The sequence below is a fragment of the Mustelus asterias genome, chromosome 16 (genome assembly GCF_964213995.1).
Source record: "Mustelus asterias chromosome 16, sMusAst1.hap1.1, whole genome shotgun sequence".
In the NCBI taxonomy this organism is placed as follows: domain Eukaryota; kingdom Metazoa; phylum Chordata; class Chondrichthyes; order Carcharhiniformes; family Triakidae; genus Mustelus; species Mustelus asterias.
The window spans coordinates 74,567,071-74,585,463 of NC_135816.1; the positions used below are offsets into that span (position 1 = coordinate 74,567,071).

Genomic DNA, 18,393 nt, shown 5'->3' on the forward strand with positions numbered 1-18,393 from the left:
ACTGTTACCATTCAATGATTGTATTTTAACTGTCATTATTTTGATACATTGACAATTTGAATTGACCAGATATTGGGAAGCTTCCTTTGCAGAACAAGTGATCATTTGGACCTCTTGCAGTAAAACAGGAAGTCACATAGAGGCCACATAGAAAGTCAGGCTGAGTTAGTAGACTGGGCGAGGAATTGGTTAGAAATCAAATTGCATACCCAGCCGATTTGGCAGCATCTTTGAAGAAAAATATAAGTTAATGTTTTGGGTTCATGATCTTTCATCAGATTTTCAGCATCCATAGCTTTCTGCTTTTTGATTAGAAATTGATTAGTGCTGTTTTTGGGAATGATGATTCACAACCTTCCCATGGCCACTCAGAACGAGGTGGGAAACACACAATCATCTGAATGACTATAGCATGAGCCCAAGCAGCTCCCATTTTCTACATAAGCCTCTCTGTGGTTCTGAGTGTGAGTGAGTACTAAACCCATTAGAACTCATGGAGACTTTTGCTACCAGCAGAGGGAGCAGATCTCGAGGTGGAGCTGAATTGAGATCAAGTTCTAGAAGAGAAAGCATATATTTTTTTAAAAACATATATTTTCAAAGAATCATCGAATTATACAGCACCAAGGAGACCACTCAGCCCATTGTGCCTGTGATGGCTTTTTGAAAGAGCTACCCAATTAGTCCCACACTCATTTTGCAGGAATAAGGAGAGAAAGCAGCATGTTTCTGATACTTTGGATAAGCAGCCTAGGAATTTGCTCAGCCCTTAACCAAAGGAGCACTTGCCTTATTTGTTCCCTGCTCACACTATCACTGAGCAGCTCATGCTATGTTCAGTGCTTTGGGTAGTCACCAGATTGAAGCCCTGTGCACTTGGTCGCATAGAGCTCACACTCTCGTGATCAGCACTGATGCAAAGCATCAAGCAACTAATCCCATTCTTCCATGATGTGCGCAATGTATTATTCTGCTGTTAAAGGGCTACTTAATGTGTCCATTAAAGGCCATACCCTGGAATGATTGTGCCATTTTGAGGTCAGTTAGAGGACAATTGTTTTTGGGAAGACCATTAGAAAACAGATTAGCTTTCTTTCTTTGCTTCTTTCTCCAGTATGACTCCCACGGTCAGTTTGAAGGTTATTTTCTGCTCATTAGCAGGTTACTCTGTAAATCAAGTTGCCTTATTTTTAAAGCTATTCGTTTGGATAAAGAAATGGTTGTTTTGTTCTTTCATTACCCTGACTTACTCGCTGTCTGAAAAGGGAACACTGTCGCTATGAGTCACTTTCTGAGCAGCTAACAGTGCTTCACATTTCTATTTGTTTGTTTCAGGCTCAAACAAAATCCAAGTCAGCGAAAATGCACAGCAGACATAGAGGAGCATCGGAAAGAGGAGGATGATGGAAAAAACAACAACGTAATAAAGACGACTCACAAGTAGCCATGTTAGATTAGGCACTGGGAGCATGGCACCTCTGGGACCTTTGAAACTAGATAGGAAGTATGCAGTAGATCTATTCATAGTACATGTCAGTCCTACTCATTAAAGAAGCATTGTCATAGCTGCTGCCATGGCTCAGTGCTGAATGTAGTGTGGCACTGAGCAATTACAGACCTGAAGATCCCGGGTTAAATTCCTGACATTTGCTGTGGGAACTTGCCTCGGCTATGCTAGCAGGTGAAGGGGTGCTCCAATTGACCTCTGGGTGAGAAGAGTGGGGAATGGGAGCAATCACAGCCTGCCAACTGGGCAAATACACGAGGGATGCCTCTCGGACAAGTGACCGGGTGGACTGCCAGTTATATATCCGAAGGGAGTAAGCTCCTTAAGGAGAATAAAGGGGAAGATTAGGAAGTCTTTGTGAAGTACTCAGTTACTTTTTGTTTTGAAGAGAAAAAACAAAAGGAAAAATACTGCAGCTGCTGGAAATCTGAAAAATGAACAGAAAATGCTGGAAGTACTCAGCAGGAGAGAGAAATAAAGTTAATGTTTCAGATCGATAAGCTTTCAACAGTAGATTGATGACTGACCATTAATGTTAACTCTGTTTCTCTCTCCACATGGTGTTGCCAGACTTGCTGAGTATTTCCAACATTTTCTGTCTTTATAACAAACCAGAAGAAACATACATCATTCCCTTCACAATGATGTCACTCTCAAGTGATCAGAAGGTTATTCAAACAAGACAATGCTCCTTTAACCATGTGCATTAACTAAGTGATAAAACTAATCCTAATGTGCAAAGTAATGAAGCCAGCTTGGCTCAGCACCAGATCAAAACATTAGGTACATTTGTTGCAGAGTCAGAGTGAGAACCTGCAGGAAAGGCCATGAACTCATTGCTGAAGTAAAACACCTCAGTTGACAATAAGGACTTGGACTCTATCCAGCTGCCCTGCACCTTAATCTACTAAGAAGTTTGTTTTGCCACTGACGGCCACACTCTGGGGTTCGGCTGCAGCCCACCATCAGCTTTGAAGATATGTCTCTGGGGAATGCAATAGAACAGTTGGTTTTCCAGGCTTCGGGTTTACACTTGTCCATTTCTGTCTCTGGATGTTTGTGTTAGCAAGTACGAAAAATTCAGTTTAAAAACGTACACAAACTAAAGACTAATGTACTACAAAGCTTTTCACAACCAATGGAGCATTTTTTCACTGAAATAAATTATCTAATGAGAGCTCGGTGTCTGTCAAAATAGAAAAATGTTGCTTGTTGAAACTTCCTCTTACACCTCACCTGTCGATGATGATGGTTAAGTGCACACCATCTCCACTTATACTGAGAGGATTTTGCACCTACACCTCTCTGGTGTGCAGCTACTGGCAAAAGTCAGCAGGACTTTGCCTTTCAATGCTGCTACTGTTCAACCAGAATGTTAGACTGTTTGATGTAGTCCCTGTGCTGATATCACAGTTGTTTTGGAAAAAGCCGGCTGCTTACGGTATTGGGCAGTAGAGTTCAGTCCCACACAACAGCAGGCGGGAACCAGGAATGATGCTGAGGGTGGATTCGGAATGAGGCATCCTAGTGCGAGTGGAGGGAAGTGGGGAGTAAGAACCAGTAGGAGCAGCAAGCAGGGGAGAAAATTGTGGCAGCAACATTATCAGAAGTGACATAGTGCAAAAATCAACAGAGGGAATAGGGCATGAGGGTAAAAAAGAATTCCGCGAAAGTGGAAGGGATTTCTCCTGGTTTTACGGCCAAAAATGTATTCCTTAACCAATGGAGAAAGAGTAACCTGACCATTATAACGATGCTGTGTGTGGGGGCTTGCTGTGCCCAAACTGGTTACCACCTTTTCTACTTTGCAACAATGACTACTCTTTAATATTATTTCTACGCTGCCCCAATGAAGTTCAAATGAAGCTCAAGGAACATCACCTTTTTCAATTGGACTCTTTACAGCCTTCTAAACTCAACATTCAGTTCTATAGATCATAGAATCCTACAGTGCAGATAGAGGCCATTCGGCCCATCGAGTCTGCACCAACCACAATCCCACCCAGGCCCTATCCCCATATCCCGACATATTTACCCACTAATCCCTCTAACCTATGCATCCCGGGACACGAAGGGACAACTTAGAACGGCCAATCAACCTAGCCCGCACATCTTTGGACTGTGGGAGGAAACCGGAGCACCCGGAGGAAACCCACGCAGACACAGGGAGAATGTGCAAACTCCACACAGACAGTGACCTGAGCCAGGATTTGAACCCAGGTCCCTGGAGCTGTGAAGCAGCAGTGCTAACCACTGTGCGACCGTGCCACTATACATAGAAAAGATTGAGAAAATGGGAACGAGAGGAAATGACCAAATCAATCAAGATAAACTTGATTAACTTTAATGATTCTAAAACAAACATGGTGATTTGAGTGTATTTGAAGAACGCTAATTTAATTTAATGCTTAAATAGCTAGGAATTAATTGTTAGGTGCAATTGTTACGGGGCCACATTTCATGGCTGTACTGGAGATATGTGTGATGGGTAACAGAATCAGTTCAAACTGGTCCTTCTATTGTACAAGATAACACGTGCAAGATAGAGTTCTAATCCTTCCAAATTTAATGTGATTATTATCAGCATCAGGAATCTGAAAGACAAGAACATGTAGCAGACCCCATCATTTCAGACAGTAGTTACAGTTAATGATTCTGTTCTACATTTACTCCAGACCCATTTCTGGATTCAATTGTTCCATTACTAACCACCCTTTTTCCTTGCACCAGTGGGACGGCACGTTGGCATTGTGGTTAGCACTGCTGCCTCACAGTGCCAGGGACCCGGGTTTGATTCTCAGCTTGGGTGACTTTCTGTGCAGAGTCTGCATGCCCTCCCCGTGTTCGAGTGGGTTTCCTCCGGGTGCTCCGGTTTCGTCCCATAGTCTGAAAGAAATGTTGGTTAGGTGCATTGGCTATGCTAAATTTTCCCTCAGTGTACTTGAAGAGGCGCCGGAGTGTGGCGAGTAGAGGATTTTCACAGTAACTTCATTGCAGTGTTAACGTAAGCGCACATGTGACACTAATAAATAAACTTTAATCATAGAACATTACAGCGCAGTACAGGCCATTCGGCCCTCGATGTTGCGCCGACCTGTGAAACCAATCGAAAGCCCATCTAACCTACAGTCTTCCAATATCATCCGTATGTTTATCCAATGACCATTTAAATGCCCTTAATGTTGGCGAGTCCACTATTGTTGCAGGCAGGGATTCCACGCCCTTACTACCCTCTGAGTAAAGATGTTCATCCTGGAGTTCAGTTACTAGTGGTGTACCGCAAGGATCTGTTTTGGGGCCACTGCTGTTTGTCATTTTTATAAATGACCTGGATGAGGGCGTAGAAGGATGGGTTAGTAAATTTGCAGATGACACTAAAGTCGGTGGAGTTGTGGACAGTGCGGAAGGATGTTGCATGTTACAGAGGGACATAGATAAGCTGCAGAGCTGGGTTGAGAGGTGGCAAATGGAGTTTAATGCGGAAAAGTGTGAGGTGACTCACTTTGGAAGGAGTAACAAGAATACAGAGTACTGGGCTAATGGTAAGATACTTAGTAATGTGGATGAGCAGAGAGATCTCGGTGTCCATGTGCATAGATCCCTGAAAGTTGGCACACAGGTTGATAGGGTTGTTAAGAAGGCGTACGGAAATCATAGAACCCTACAGTGCAGAAGGAGGCCATTCGGCCCATCGAGTTTGCACCGACCACAATCCCACCCAGGCCCTACCCCCACATATTTACCCGCTAATCCCTCTAACCTACGCATCTTATGATTCTAAGGGGCAATTTTTAACCTGGCCAATCAACCTAACCCGCACATCTTTGGACTGTGGTCTTATTTCTCCTTTTGATATAATTTATTTTCAATTTTTACCATGATTACTGATTCGAAGTCACAATGGTACCTCAGTCACATGCTGTTACCACGGCACATTGCTAAGGATTGCCATGGTTCTGTGAGATGTGATATCACACTGGCCAAGAAGCCACCTTCATTGTGTAAAATAAAATCAGAAAATAAATTGAAGACATTTTTTAGACTTCTGTTTTCATGGCTTTCCAGTTCAGTTGACTGACTGAATATTTGTTTCGAACAGCTGAAAACACTTTCAGCTCCAGATTTAAAAGTGTGGATTGTGGGAGGAAATTGGAGCACTTGACGGAAACCCACACAGACACGGGGAGAACGTGCAAACCCCACATCGACCTTGAAACATGACTTGCTCTGCCTTTTGCCAGGTCCATAGGGAGTACCAAATAAATTGGTCATTCCACCAGACCCTATCATGTAGCACTGGTTGGAGTCTGGAGAACAACCAAGGAAATTCAAACCCAATCATTGACACGGATGGATCAAGAAGAGTACTAAAATTGAGAGTGTAAGGAAGCTGTCAAATCCCAATGTATAATCCTGAACAATGTGTGAGCTGGGATCATAGAATCATACAGTGCAGAAGAGACCCTTCAGCACATCAAGTCTGCACCAACATGAGAGTAACACCTGACCTCCTGCCTAATGCCATTTACCAGCACTTGGCCCACAGACCTGAAGGTTATGATGTGCCAGATGCTCATCCAGATACCTTTTAAAGGATGTGAGGAAACCTGCCTCCACCACCCTCCCAGACGGTCACCATCTTCTGGGTAAAAAAATTTTTCCTCACAGCCCCCCTGAACCTTCTGCCCCTCACCTTGAAACTATATCCTCTCGTGTCTGACCCTTTAACTAAGGGGAACAGCTGCTTATCCACCCTGTCCATGCCCCTCATAATCTTGTACACCTTGATCAGGTCGCCGCCTCAGTCTTCTCTGCTCCAACAAAAACCCAAGCCTATCCAACCTCTCTTCATTACTGAAATGTTCCATCCTAGGCAGCATCCTGGTGAATCTCCTCTGCAACCTACCCCCCGCCCCTCACCGGCACACAATAACATCCTTCCTATAATATGGCAACCAGAATCTCACACAGTACTCTAGCTGTGGCCTCACCAAAGTTCTATACAAGTCCAACGTGACTTCCCTGCTTTTGTAATCTATGCCACCACCCCCCACACTCACCCACATAACATAGGGAGCGGTGGGTGAGTGGGTTCCACAATCAGCAGACCATCCGCCATATTTAAATAAATAATTATGTATCAATATTACTCTACCCATATCATAAATCATTTAGCATGGGCAGTCAGGTCGGAATGGGCAGCCTGATTTTCATTTTATTTTTCAAAAGGCAGGCAGGAAGGAAGGGGAGTTATCTTTGGGGATGCCCTCTGGGGGGGAGAATTCTTATTTTAAATCATTTTGTCAACAAGCTGTGGCATGAGAGAATAAAATATAAAACCATTGAATAAAACAACAGGAGTAAACAAGATTTAGCTGCTGACAGGAGTCAGGGTCACTTTGGTGTTTGCCCTTGGTTATAACTTTCTGTACAATAACGCACCTATTATTCTTGTTCTATTGTAACTGCTAATGGAGTTTGAAACTTTGAAAAACATGATTGGAGATACACTGCAACACAGATATTTGTTCCATTGAATATAACTTTATGTGGACCGGGCCTGGTTTAAGTTAATGATTTCATGCCTCTGCACAAACAAGCAAAGGAAACAGTGATCTGAACAGCATATTTCTCTGATTGTTTGCATTGAATGTCAATCAAATTAAAGGTAAGTTTGTCTGCGTGATGCAGATTCCACAAGATACAGGATGATTGACTCTTTTATTCCCTCTGCTGGAATATTCAGTAGCTACAACAGTGAAGGAACTCAAATTGGAGATCTAAATTTGAATTATATAGCGGTAAATGTTTATCCTCCGAGATGATCTAATGGATTAACCATCCCATGGGAGAACTCACCTGATTGCGTGGGAACTTGATGGATTCTATATAAAACAGGGAATCTGACTGGGTGACTCTGGATCAAGATTGCCGCTGTGGCAATGCCTTGCTCTTAAAATTCTCATACTTGTTTTCAAATCCTTTCAAGGGCCTCATCCCCTTCCTATCTCTGTAACCTCCTCCAGCCCCGTGATCCTATGCATTCCTCTGTAAACTTCTCCATTTCTCTCTCCTTCTGATCCTCAAAGATGGGTGGCACGGTAGCACAGTGGTTAGCACTGCTGCTTCACAGCTCCAGGGTCCCGGGTTCGATTCCCGGCTCGGGTCACTGTCTGTGTGGAGTTTGCACATTCTCCTCGTGTCTGCGTGGGTTTCCTCCGGGTGCTCCGGTTTCCTCCCACAGTCCAAAGATGTGTGGGTTAGGTTGATTGGCCAGGTTAAAAAATTGCCCCTTAGAGTCCTGGGATGCGTAGGTTAGAGGGATTAGCGGGTAAATATGTGGGGAATGGGCCTGGGTGGGATTGTGGCCGGTGCAGACTCGATAGGCCGAATGGCCTCCTTCTGCACTGTAGGGTTTCTATGATTTAAACATTATCTCTTTTGCCAAGGTTTTGGTCACCTGGCTAACCTCACCATTTATGGCTTCTGTGAGTGAGACATTCCAAATGTAAATTGCTGTTGTTTGATTTGACGTCATCCATATTGAGTTTAAGAAAGATAGATCAGAATGTTTTGTAAATGTGAGAGACTGAAGAAGCAGGGAGACTTGGGAGGCGAGCATCCACATACAGCAGTCAATGAAAGCTGATAAGACAGGTGAAAAATATAATTAAAAGTAATGCTGACATTTTTCTCAAGTGTTTGGAAGGTAAAGGAGTTGAAGTTGTAACATTGTATAAAATTCTATTACAAACCCATCTGGAGCTCTGCATTCTGATCAGGCTATGTACCACAGCAGGATATATTAGCATTGGAGGGGTCTCATCAGGATGATACTGAGGCTAAAAGGGTTAAAATATGAGAGAACAAGTTGCATAGCCTAGGCTTAAATTCCCATGAATACACCAGAAGTGGGGGTTGTGATCTAATTGAGGTTCTTCAAAGGATTAAAGATTTGATAGGAAGAGAGAAATCATTTCTAATGTTGGGGGAGTCCGGAACAAAAGGGCATAATCTTAAAGTTAAAGATAGGGTTTGAGAACATAGAACATTACAGCGCAGTACAGGCCCTTCGACCCTCGATGTTGCACCGACCAGTGAAACCAATCTAAAGCCCATCTAACCTACACTATTCCAATATCATCCATATGTTTATCCAATGACCATTTAAATGCCCTTAATGTTGGCGAGTCCACTACTGCTGCAGGCAGGGCATTCCATGCCCTTACTACTCTCTGAGTGAAGAACCTACCTCTGACATCTGTCCTATATCTATCACCCCTCAATTTAAAGCTATGTCCCCTCGTGCTAGCTATCACCAACCGAGGAAAAAGGCTCTCACTATCCACCCTATCTAATCCTCTGATCATCTTGTATGCCTCTATTAAGTCACCTCTTAACCTTCTCTCTAACGAAAACAACCTCAAGTCCCTCAGCCTTTCCTCATAAGACCTTCCCACCATACCAGGTAACATCCTAGTAAATCTCCTCTGCACCCTTCACAATGCATCCACATGATGCTGCTTCACAGCTCCAGGGTCCCGGGTTCGATTCCCGGCTTGGGTCACTGTCTGTGTGGAGTTTGCACATTCTCCTCGTGTCTGCGTGGGTTTCCTCCAGGTGCTCCGGTTTCCTCCCACAGTCCAAAGATGTGCAGGTTAGGTTGATTGGCCATGCTAAAAATTGCCCCTTAGAGTCCTGAGATGCGTAGGTTAGAGGGATTAGCGGGTAAATATGTGGGGGTAGGGCCTGGGTGGGATTGTGGTCGGTGCAGACTCGATGGGCCGAATGGCCTCCTGCACTGTAGGGTTTCTATGATTTCTATGAAATCCCATCCGGCCCAGGGGACTTATCTATTTTCACACTTTCCAGAATTGCCATCACCTCCTCCTTATTAACCTCAATCCTGTCTAGTCCAATAGCCTATATCTCAGTATTCTCTTCGACAACATTGTCTTTTTCCTGTGTGAATACTGATGAAAAATATTCATTTAGCACCTCTCCTATCTCTTCAGGCTCCATGCACAACTTCCCGCTACTGTCCTTGACTGGCCCTAATCTTGCCCTAGTCATTCTTTTATTCCTGACATACCTATAGAAAGTTTTAGGGTTTTCCTTGATCCTACCTGCCAAAGACTTCTCATGTCCCCTCCTGGCTCTTCTTAACTCTCTCTTTAGATTCTTCCTGGCTAACTTATAACTCTCAAGCGCCCTAACTGAGCCTTCACGTCTCATCTTTACATAAGTCTCCTTCCTCTTCACAAGAGATTCAACTTCTTTAGTAAACCATGGTTCCCTCACTCGACCATTTCCTCCCTGCCTGACAGGTACATACTTATCAAGGACACCCAGTGGCTGTTCCTTGAACAAGCTCCACACTTCAATTGTGTCCATCCCCTGCAGTTTCCTTCCCCAACCTATGCATCCTAAATCTCTACTAATCGCTATAACTCTTGCCCTTCGGTATATACCTATTCCTTTCCATCGCTAAAGTAAACGTAACCGAATTGTGGTCACTATCACCAAAGTGCTCCCCTACCTCCAAATCTAACACCTGGTCTGGTTCATTACCCAGTACCAAATCCAATGTGGCCTCGCCTCTTGTTGGCCTATCTACATACTGTGTCAGGAAACCCTCCTGCACACATTGGACAAAAACTGACCCATCTAAAGTACTCAAACTATAGCTTTTCCAGTCAATATTTGCAAAGTTAAGGTCCCCCATAACAACTACCCTGTTACTTTCGCTCCTATCCAGAATCATCTTTGCAATCCTTTCCTCGACATCTCTGAAACTTTTCGGAGGCCTATAGAAAACTCCCAACAGGGTGATCTCTTCTTTCCTGCTTCTAACCTCAGCCCATGCTACCTCAGTAGACGAGTCCTCATCAAACGTCCTTTCTGCCACCGTAATACTGTCCTTGACTAACAATGCCACACCTCCCCCTCTTTTACCACCTTCCCTGCTCTTACTGAAACATCTAAACCCCGGAACCTGCAACAACCATTCCTGTCCCTGCTCTATCCATGTCTCCGAGATGGCCACAACATCGAAGTCCCAAGTACCAACCCATGCTGCAAGTTCACCCACCTTATTCCGGATGCTCCTGGCATTGAAGTATACATATTTCAAACCACCTTCCTGCCTGCCAGTACACTCCTGTGATGCTGAAACCTTATCCATGACCTCACTACTCTCAACCTCCTGAACACTGGAGCGACAATTCAGGTTCCCATCCCCCTGCTGAATTAGTTTAAACCCTCCCGAAGAGCATTAGCAAATTTCCCCCCCCAGGATATTGGTACCCCTCTGGTTCAGGTGTAGACCATCCTGTTTGTAGAGGTCCCACCTACCCCAGAAAGAGCCCCAATTGTCCAGGTATCTGAAGCCCTCCCTCCTGCACCATCCCTGTAACCACGTGTTCAACTGCTCTCTCTCCCTATTCCTCTCCTCGCTATCACATGGCACGGGTAACAAACCAGAGATAACAACTCTGTTTGTTCTAGCCCTAAGCTGCCACCCTAACTCCCTGAATTTCTGCCTTACATCCCCATCCCTTTTCCTACCTATGTCTTGGGTGCCTATGTGAATCACGACTTTGGGCTGGACCCCCTCCCCCTTAAGGATCCTGAAAACACGATCCGAGACATCACGGACCCCGGCACCTGGGAGGCAACACACCAGCCGCGAGTCCCTCTCGTTCCCACAGAATCTCCTATCCGTCCCTTTAACTATGGAGTCCCCAATAACTAATGTTCTACTCCTCTCCCTCCTTCCCTTCTGAGCAACAAGGACAGACTCTGTCCCAGAGACCTGTACCCCATGGCTTACCCCTGTTAAGTCGTCACCCCCAACAGTATCCAAAACGGAATACTTGTTGTACAGAGGAACAGGGGATCCAGGGGATCGCTGCTCTGACTGCTTCTTACCCCTCTAGCCGTCACCCATGTATCATAATTTCTAGGAGTAGCTACCTCCCTGTAGATTCTGTCTATAGCTGCCTCTGCCTCTGCCTCCCGAATGATCCTGAGTTCATCCAGTTCCAGCTCCAGATCCCTAACACGGTCTTCAAGGAGCTGGAATTGGGTGCACTTCCTGCAGGTGTACTGAGCCGGGACACTGGTGTCCCTCACCTCAAACATCCCACAGGAGGAACATTGCACCGCCTGCACTGACATCCCACAGGAGGAACATTGCACTGCCTGCACTGACATCCCACAGGAGGAACAATGCACCGCCTGCACTGACATCCCACAGGAGGAACATTGCACTGCCTGCACTGACATCCCACAGGAGGAACAATGCACCGCCTGCACTGACATCCCACAGGAGGAACATTGCACTGCCTGCACTGACATCCCACAGGAGGAACAATGCACCGCCTGCACTGACATCCCACAGGAGGAACATTGCACCGCCTGCACTGACATCCTTGCTACTTCCCTTACTAAGAAACGAAAGAGAAAGAAAAAAAAGCTTACCTGCTCACACCAAGTTTTTTTTTAGGTTAGAGGAGGGGGGAGGGTGGGGGACTCTACCCGTGTAGAGTCTCTGGTTAACTCCCCATTCAAATTTATTGGGCAAATAAAACCTTCCCAGGCCTCCCCATGGCCTACTTCCGGTTTCCCGTTTAACAAAAAAAAACTCCGCTAAAAAGTAAGGTAAAAAAAAATCACTCTTACCCTCAGCCACTACTGACCCGAATCGCTCCCTCTCTACTTTGCTCCGATGAGACAATTACTTTTGTCAACTAAGAGCTATAGAACCAAGGCAGAGTTAAGATGTAAATCAACCCATAAACTAATTGGATAGTGGGACAGGTTTGAGAAGTTGAGTGGCCTACTCCTATCCTCATGCAAACAATGTGAGATTTTATATCCTTCTGAGTTAGACTGAATGTTCCATTGGAAAGACAGCACCTCTGACAATACAGCACTCCCTCTTTACAACACTGGAGTAACGACCTGGATTGTGTGTTTATGTCTCTGGACTAGGATTTGAACCCACAATCAAGTGATTTAGGCAAGAAAGCTATCACTGAGTCACAGTTGATGGAACGCTGGCTATACAATACAGCAACCAAAGCTTAATGATCATGCTGAACCACTTAAATCTCCAGCCACAAATCGCCCCCCTCAACACACACAAACATGCATCCCAACCACACACACGCACAAACACCCCATGCACACACAGCCTACCCACACACACACATAAACCCCACAAACACATCCCCACACACAAACACCCCATGCACACACAGCCTACCCACACACACAAACCCCACAAACACATCCCCACACACAAACACCCCATGCACACACAGCCTACCCACACACACATTAAAACACCCCCCCCACACACACACAAACCCCACAAACACATCCCCACACACACACACAATGCACCCCCCCCCCACACACACACATAAACCCCACAAACACATCCCCACACACACAAACACCCCATGCACACAGCCTACCCACACACACAAACCCCACAAACACATCCCCACACACACAAACAACCCATGCGCACACAGCCCCACACACACACACAATACACCCCCCACACACACACAAACCTCACAAACACATCCCCACACACACAAACACCCCATGCACACAGCCTACCCACACACACAAACCCCACAAACACATCCCCACACACACAAACAACCCATGCGCACACAGCCCCACACACACACAAACCTCACAAACACATCCCCACACAAACAACCCATGCGCACACAGCCCCCCCCCCCCACACACACACTACACCCCCCACACATGCACAAACCCCCTGACTCCTCACCACACACACAAACACCCCATGAACACACAGCCACCCCCACACATATTAATACAAACCCCTTTACACACACCCCACAACCACCCCCCCACACACATACAAACACCACTGCCACCCCCCCCCCTGCCCCGCCCCAACACACACACAACACACACACACTGGTTTCAGTTTCTAGATGATCCACCCTCTAGCACCATGATGGTTTTAAACAAAGCTCTCTTGCTGACACCTAATGGTAGAGAATCTGTATTGCAATCATGTTCACACCAAACCACAGCGGTGTTCCCATCTCTTGCTGTGACCTTCATGGGAGTTCAGAGGGGGCGGTGGGTGGGAGAGAGGCAGAAATGAGGTAAATTGGCTGCAGACACCATTAACCTCTGCAGAAGTTACAGCAGAGAATGTCTGGTGGGAATATCAATATTTAAATTCCCAGCAGATCCTAGGACATCTCTCTGGGTTGGTTTTGGAACTTTATATGAAGTTTGCTCAGGACATTCCAAAACCAGTGAAGTACTTTCGAACTGTAGGCACTGCTGTAACGTCACTAATGCACCAGCTAATTTATGCACAGCAAGGTCCCATACAGAACAAGGTGGTACTAACCAGATAATGTTTTTTTTTAATTATGTTGGTTGAGGGGTAAATATTGGACAGGATACTGGGGAAAACTTTTCTGCTCTTGTTTCAAATGGTGCCACATGATCTTTAATGTCCACCCTGAGCGGGCAAATGGAGCCTTGGCTTCATGCCTCATCGAAACGGAGTGCAGCACTCCCTCGGTACTGCACTGGAGTGTCAGCTTAAATTTTGTGCTCAAGTCTCTGGAGTGGGAACTGAATCCACATCCTCCTGCCTCAGAGACAGAAGTGGATCCACTGAACCACCTAACCCACCAACACTAGTGTTCATTGGCTCCTCTGTTGTTAGAGGCCAAGTACAAAGAGTGTACACCAGAAGCATCACTAATATGAAGACCTTGAGGTCTAACCTATAGCATTATCTCCTGCCCAACTTCAATATGCTGAAGAATTAGGAAGAGTAAGGCTTTGAGTAATGATCACCAAGTGGGTTACTTTACAGGGATCTGTACCTCAGCAGATATAGAAACATAGTGATGGACTGTGCAAGGAGCACAGTCAATGTGGCCATGGATGGGGATGGGGATGTGGGTAAGAGGGGGGTGGGCAGAAACTGTGCCATATCCAAGCCCGTTGCTCAAATGACAGCAAAACCAGCTGGTCGACAGGCAGTGTGGCAACAGCAGATCACTCTGAAACATTGACAGGGTAATCCCATGTCCCAGCCAAGAGACTCAAGCAGCCCATACTTGCTGTACCCAGAGCCAGGTTGCATGTGACACTCGCCTGGGAAATTGTCCTGTCTTTTTGGTAATTCATTTAGCAAATATAGCAGTGCAGCCAACACCAAAGAAGGCATTGGCAAAACCACATCCAGATTACTGTGTACAGTATTGATTTCCTTATTTAAGGAAGGATGTAAATGTGCTGGAAGCAATTTGGAGAGTGTTTACTAAACTAATACCAGGAATGGCTGTGTTGTCTTATGAATGGTCTATTCTTGCTTCTAATTCATATATTCGTAAGTTGGCTCTTTCTATTGATATTTTATTATTAAATTGTTAAGTTAATCCCTCTTTAAAAAAATGTTGAGATTAATCCGTGGTTCAATGGCAACATTCTGTGGTTGGTCAGTGGGTGGCAGGTTTGAACCCCCATTCAAGACTTCAACACATAATCCAGGCTGCTGCTCTGGGAAGGTACTGAGGGAAGTGCTGCACTGTTGGCAGTGCTGTGGTTCCAGTTTCTGTCTACCTGCTCAGGTGGACAGACAATATCCCATGGCACTACTGTGAAGAGGAGTGGGAGAATATTCCCTGGTGTCCTGAGCAGCATTTATTTCCTCATCCAATACCTATAACAGATTATTCCATGATTATTACATTGCTGGTTTTGAGATCTTGCTGTGCATAATTTGACTGCCACCTTTCCGTATCATGAGGACTCTAATTCAGTAAAGTTTCTCATTGGCTGTAAAGGGTGTTGTGAGATCCTTGGATCAAGGAAGTTATATTTACAATATAACTCGAACATTTCAGTGTAAAAGACCAAATGGCTCTTTAATTAGATGATTATTTATCGATCAAGTTCTCTCATAAGATAGGGGTCTTGTTGCCACAGTGTCTCTTGGAGAACGTCCATCGCTCTCCTTCCTTTATGGACGACAGCATCCAGTAAGCGCCTGGCCTGCTCAGCCCGTGTTTCTCCAACTCGGATTATCTCGTATTCATCCTGGTTCAGAACACCTTCCTGCCTCAGGATGTCCACGAGAGGGTCAACAAGGGAAATCCTTCCCACCAGGTCGCACCAATGTTCCTCAATGAAATGTTTTGTTGATCTAAGATCTGGAAAAAGAACAAGCACAAATTTACCACCTCATGTACCTTTTTGTGCCCTTCGTAAGCAGGAAAAAGAGGAAGGACATCTTCTCTCCATTCTCTTCCTGAAGGTTCTGGCTTACTGCCATAGTTTAAACATGATGTGGAGATGCCGGCGTTGGACTGGGGTAAACACAGTAAGAAGTTTAACAACACCAGGTTAAAGTCCAACAGGTTTATTTGGTAGCAAAAGCCACAAGCTTTCGGAGCCTTAAGCCCCTTCTTCAGGTGAGTGGGAATTCTGTTCACAAACAGTGCCTTTGCACAAACTCAATTTACAGAATAATGGTTGGAATGCGAATATTGGTTGACCCGAGCGGGTTCGTGATCTGTAGTCCTTTCGGTAAGGACTGTTTACCAAAAGGACTACAGATCACGAACCCACTCAGGTCAACCAGTATTCGCATTCCAACCATTATTCTGTAAATTGAGTTTGTGTCTTAATATGTCCTGTTTGTGAACAGAATTCCCACTCACCTGAAGAAGGGGCAGCGCTCCGAAAGTTTGTGGCTTTTGCTACCAAATAAACCTGTTGGACTTTAACCTGGTGTTGTTAAACTTCTTACATGGTTTAAACAGTCAGGGTCAAATGTCCATGTGTCAGTTATGTCTCCACACAGTCAGCAGAATGACTACCAACGGGGTCAAACATGGGTCAATCTACATCTTCAAATGCACGCAACATTCACTTTAAGTTTAATCCATTTATAGTTTAATGTCAGTTAATTCAGATCAGTCATGGGGAAGATTTAGAAGCAAAAATCAAAGAAAATAATCAACTGGCACTTTGGAGAGGTTTAAGTTAATTAAGGTGAGTCAGCACAGATTTGTGAAGGCAGATTGTTCTTGACTAATCTAATTGAATTTTTTGATGAAGTAACAGAGAATATCGATGAGGAGAATGTGGCGGATGTTGCCGATACAGATTTTAAGAAATTATGCAACTAAGTACCACATAAAGATATACTTCAATTCAACTGCTTCCTCATAGTGCTGGATCAATGAGGGACACGGGGCAAGGTGAAGCTCTTTTTACAGAACTAGCTGCCCTATTCTGGTAAGTGTTCACGAAAGCCACTGATTTAGGAAATTTATGCACGTTGTCAGTGAGTTAGTACATAAGTGTGAGTGACTGGGTGACTATGTAGATTTGCAAGGGGTTAGCGTGGATGAGGCAGCAGGGTGGCAGTTGGGTAGAGTGGCAGAGGGGTGAGGTGAGTAAGTGGGTTGGGTGCAATGGTGCCATCCAGTCAGGTTGGGTCAGGTCAGGGTAGGGTCAGGTCAGGTTGAGGGAGGTTGGGTGGGTAGGTGGGGGCATCAATTGCATTGGGTGGAATTTTCTCATTTTTTTGACTAAGTGTTAACTCAGGCAGGAAAAGCGGTGAGTAGCCCACCAGCTCCACTGCCAGCTTTTCCTGCCATATTTATTGACATTTAGTCAAGAAACCATGGAAGTGGGAGCCATGATGTCACACTGGCAGGGTGGGCTCAACAGCAACTTCAGCTGCTAAGAAGTCAGAATGCCCTTTAATCACAAAATCATAGAATCCCTCTAGTGCAGGAGGAGGGTGTTTGGCCCATCGAGTCTGCACCGACCACAATTCCACCCAGGCCTCATCCCCTGCTAATCACGTGACACAAGGGTCAATTTAGCATGGCCAATCAATATAACACTGTCGGACGGCGGGAGGAAAGTGGAGCACGGACACAGGACCCCCCCGCCCTCTGCGGGCATAGGACCCCCCGCCCTCTGCGGGCATAGGATCCCCGCCCCCCACAGGCAGAGGACCCCCCCCCCCATGGGCACCGGATCCCCCTGTCCTCCACGGGCATGGGCCCCCTCCCCCACCCCGCCGAGCACAAGACCCCCCCGCATCCCCTCCCATGGACACAGGACCCCCCCCCCCCGTCCTCCACGGGCACGGGACCCCCCCACCACGGGCACGAGATCCCCCCTCCCTTCCATGGGCATGGGCATGGGCCCCTCCCCCACCCCCCCCCCCCCCCCCCCCCCCCCCCCGAGCACAAAACCTCTGCACCCCCTCCCATGGACACAGACACCCTGTCCTCCACGGGCACAGGACCCCCCCCCCCCCCCCATCCCTCCACAGGCACGGGATCCACCCCGATCCCTCCATAGGCACAGGATCCCCCGCCCCTCCATGGGCACGGGACCACCCCTCACCCCCCCTAGGGACTGTGCACCTTGAGCGGGGACTATTTGTCAGGTCCCCATTGGTCCTGCCCTGGAGTAAACCTCGCTGTCATGACTTCATGCCAGTGGAGGGAATGGAGCTCCCAACCGGAAAATCTGGGTCACTTTACCACAATGTGAGAGATGGAATGAAGAGATTTTATATCACATCATGAAGGCAGATTCGCCCTCATTAATGTTAAGATTACTGCTGATTTGTGCTTAGCACCAGATCTACCAGCGTTCATTACTGAACTGGGATTGAGAAGAGGGGAATGCAGAAATAGATAGCAATGAATACTGCTGAAAGAGGGGTTATAGTGAGGGAGGGTGTTATGATAATGAAGGAGGAGTGGACAGTAATGAAGAAAGGAAGGATGGATTGGAAGGAGGGATGGATTTGAGGGAAGGATGGATTTGAG

General features: G+C 46.0%; 1 protein-coding gene across 1 annotated transcript in view; it reads left to right on the plus strand.

The window, feature by feature from the left end:
• Window positions 1–2,683, plus strand: part of LOC144505530 (serine/threonine-protein kinase 32A-like) — a 249,148-nt gene extending 246,465 nt beyond the window's left edge. Inside the window, exon 12 of the mRNA XM_078231656.1 lies at window positions 1,336–2,683. Within this exon, the coding sequence (XP_078087782.1) occupies window positions 1,336–1,444 (109 nt within the window). The 3' untranslated portion in view covers window positions 1,445–2,683. The remainder of the gene's footprint in view (window positions 1–1,335) is intronic.
• Window positions 2,684–18,393: the final 15,710 nt, after the last annotated feature.